Genomic DNA, 2,700 nt, shown 5'->3' on the forward strand with positions numbered 1-2,700 from the left:
CCTCTCCTGCCGATAAGTACCCGGCTGGCCGCCCCTGCGTCTGGCCGGAGGAGCCAGAGCCTCTTAGCCCTTCACGTTTGCCTTGAACTCGCATGTCCACCGGCGGTCAGTCTGGACAGCCCGGCATTATCTCGGCTCATCTCGGGCTCCTGCTGCTGCCAAGGAAATGAGCTCCAGAGAGAAAGCTGAGATGATGTCTCCAGCTGGGCCCCAGGCCACCACTCGGCAGAGGCCTCCAGGAGCTCTGAGCAGACCCTGGTTGGGGGGCGGGAGGTGAACTCCTCAGCTCTGAGATGACTCTCAGGGGGCCTGGGACCCCACCGCGCCACGGGTCCTGGGTGTCAGTTGGGCGTCGGTTACCCTGTCGTGGTCCACACCCTAGACAAGGCGAGGCTGGGGGTGGGGGGCCTGCTCACGAGCCCCACCCCACCCCCACGCCCGCTTCTGCAGACATGCACACGCATGCCCGGGCACACACACACCTGTCACCTGTACTCTTATGCCTTCCCACAGGGACATCCATATTCACTTGTGCTCTTAACACGTATTCACACAGAGGCTCTTAACACGCTCAGGTGCCCAGATTCCCCTGCACGCTGTGGGCCGTGACCTCCCGGGGTGTCTGGGGGACCAGGGCAAGGATCCGCTCCATTCCAGACCAGGCCTGCCCCACTTTGACCTCTGAACCCAGCCTGCCCCTCTTCTGATCCCATCCCAGACGGCTCCAGCAGGCCTGGAGGTGCCCAGTATAGCTCACAGGAGGCCAAGGTCACGACTCAGTGGCGTGTGCGTTGAACAGCAACGCAGACCCTGGGCTCGGCCGCAGACACTGTCACGGCCACCTCGGGCTCTCCCGGCAAGAGCCCGTTCGGGACCCGCTGGCCTTTCTCACCTACCATCTTACTTCATCCCCGCTCCCTCCCTGTCAGCCAGAGGGCTCAGCATCCCCAACTCACAGAAGGACAAACTGAGCCCTGGGGTGCTACCACTAGCCTGTAGCTAAGGGCCACTGTTACAGTTGTCATGAAGCTGAGTGTGTGGCAGGTCAGAGAGCCTGCCAGAGTCCCGCCCCCCTCCTGACCCCGAGACCCCACCACGGGCCTCGGCATGTAGGCCACAAAGGGACACAGGGTGGTCCCGGGGCCCAAAGCGGGGCTGGGTGTCACCTGTGAGGGCCCGGCCTGGCGGATCTTGTGGGAGCAGGGACCCCCTGGAACTCTTGTGCCCAGAGTCCCTGACAGGGAGGAGGATTCTGTGCTGCCCCGGGATTCCTGGGGTCCAGGACGATGTGGGGAGCTGCGAGAACATAGTTAAGCCGCCAGCGTCGATGGCAGGGCCCCTGGACGTGTCCGAAGGGTGCCCAGAGATCGAGGCAGGACCCTGCCCTCAGGGGAACCCCATCTTTCTGGAAGGCAGAGGTGGCCCTACCCTTAGCCTGGGGTAGCCCCAGTCTCTGGGGTGGCACCCCAAGGAGAAGGAGGCCTCAGGTGGGCAGGGAGGGCAGGTGCCCTGGGGCTCCCAGGGTTGAGGCCTGGCCCTGACCCTCAACGGGCATCTGTGCCTTATTACTTCTCACCCTCTGACCCGCCGGCCCCGCCCTGCCCTGCCCTGCCAGCTGTCTGGCGTGTCTCTCAGGCCCCTTACACTCCCGAGCAAGAGGCAGGAACCTCCCAGCCCATCACTAGTGTGGGCCCTTCAGGGTTAATGAGACCAGCTGGGGCCCCCAACCCTGTCTCCCCGCGGTTCTCCCAATAGAAGTAGCCTATATCCCCACGCGGCTCTGGCTCGCTTGTGTGGGCGAAGGGCCTCCTGGGCCATCAGACCCCGACACGGCCAGCCCGATGCTACCTGGGCGAGACCCTCAGACCGTAAGCTCCTGGGATCGAGGCCATAAGTGCGGCTGGAGGTTTTGCTGACGTCGTGAGAAGCCCCGTTCTGTCTGTTGTGGTCTCACCTGAGCCCCGGATGCATTTATGGGCTCAGGGCTGGCGCCGAGCCTGGAGCTCTGGGGTTACCTTCCCTGCCTCCATGGCCGCAGGCCTGCCGGGGGACCAACCTCCCTTCCCAGGCAGCCTGGGAGCCCCAGCAGGAGGCCTGTCCCCCGGGGCCACCCCTGCTCAGCTCAGGGAACTGCCTGGGAAGGGGGTGGGGTGGGCCACCTCCCCGCCCCAAGAGCAGTGGGTGCGCCGGCCGACAAGTGTGCGGAGGGTGAGCTTGGGGCCCAGGCAGGCGGTGGCCGCACAGAGCTGTGCCCTCCACACCGTGACTGGCAGCCATGCTGGCCCCCGGCCCCCAGGCCCTCGGCTGGGCCAGCTCTTCCAAGGCAGCTTGAAAACAGAGACCGGTGGCCTGGAAAGGGAGAGTGGGCAGGTCCCTGCGGGTGAGCGGGCAGGAAGCTGAGGCCCAGAGAGGCCGAGGTACTGGCCCAGGGTCACCCAGCTCCCGGGGAGGTTGAGCCCGGCCGCTGCATGTGCGCTGATCCAGGCCCGCCCCGTGGTGCCACATGGGCAGCTCCTTAAATCCTGGAAGACCACGGAAGGCGGTCGCGGTCACTGCGCTAATGCTGAGCCCGCAGCGTGACTCTCTCTCTCCCACCGCAGCAAGCGCGGAAGCCCTACGACGTGCGGGATGTCATCGAGCAGTACTCCCAGGGCCACCTCAACCTCATGGTGCGCATCAAGGAGCTGCAGAGGAGGTGGG

At 65.4% G+C, this 2,700-nt stretch overlaps 1 protein-coding gene across 1 annotated transcript in view; it reads left to right on the forward strand.

The window, feature by feature from the left end:
* Positions 1–2,700, forward strand: part of KCNQ1 (potassium voltage-gated channel subfamily Q member 1) — a 364,926-nt gene that overhangs the window by 289,546 nt on the left and 72,680 nt on the right. Inside the window, exon 18 of the mRNA XM_024749215.1 lies at positions 2,601–2,695. Within this exon, the coding sequence (XP_024604983.1) occupies positions 2,601–2,695 (95 nt within the window). The remainder of the gene's footprint in view (positions 1–2,600; positions 2,696–2,700) is intronic.

The sequence above is a fragment of the Neophocaena asiaeorientalis genome, unplaced genomic scaffold (genome assembly GCF_003031525.2).
Source record: "Neophocaena asiaeorientalis asiaeorientalis breed wild unplaced genomic scaffold, Neophocaena_asiaeorientalis_V1.1 scaffold43, whole genome shotgun sequence".
In the NCBI taxonomy this organism is placed as follows: Eukaryota; Metazoa; Chordata; class Mammalia; order Artiodactyla; family Phocoenidae; genus Neophocaena; species Neophocaena asiaeorientalis.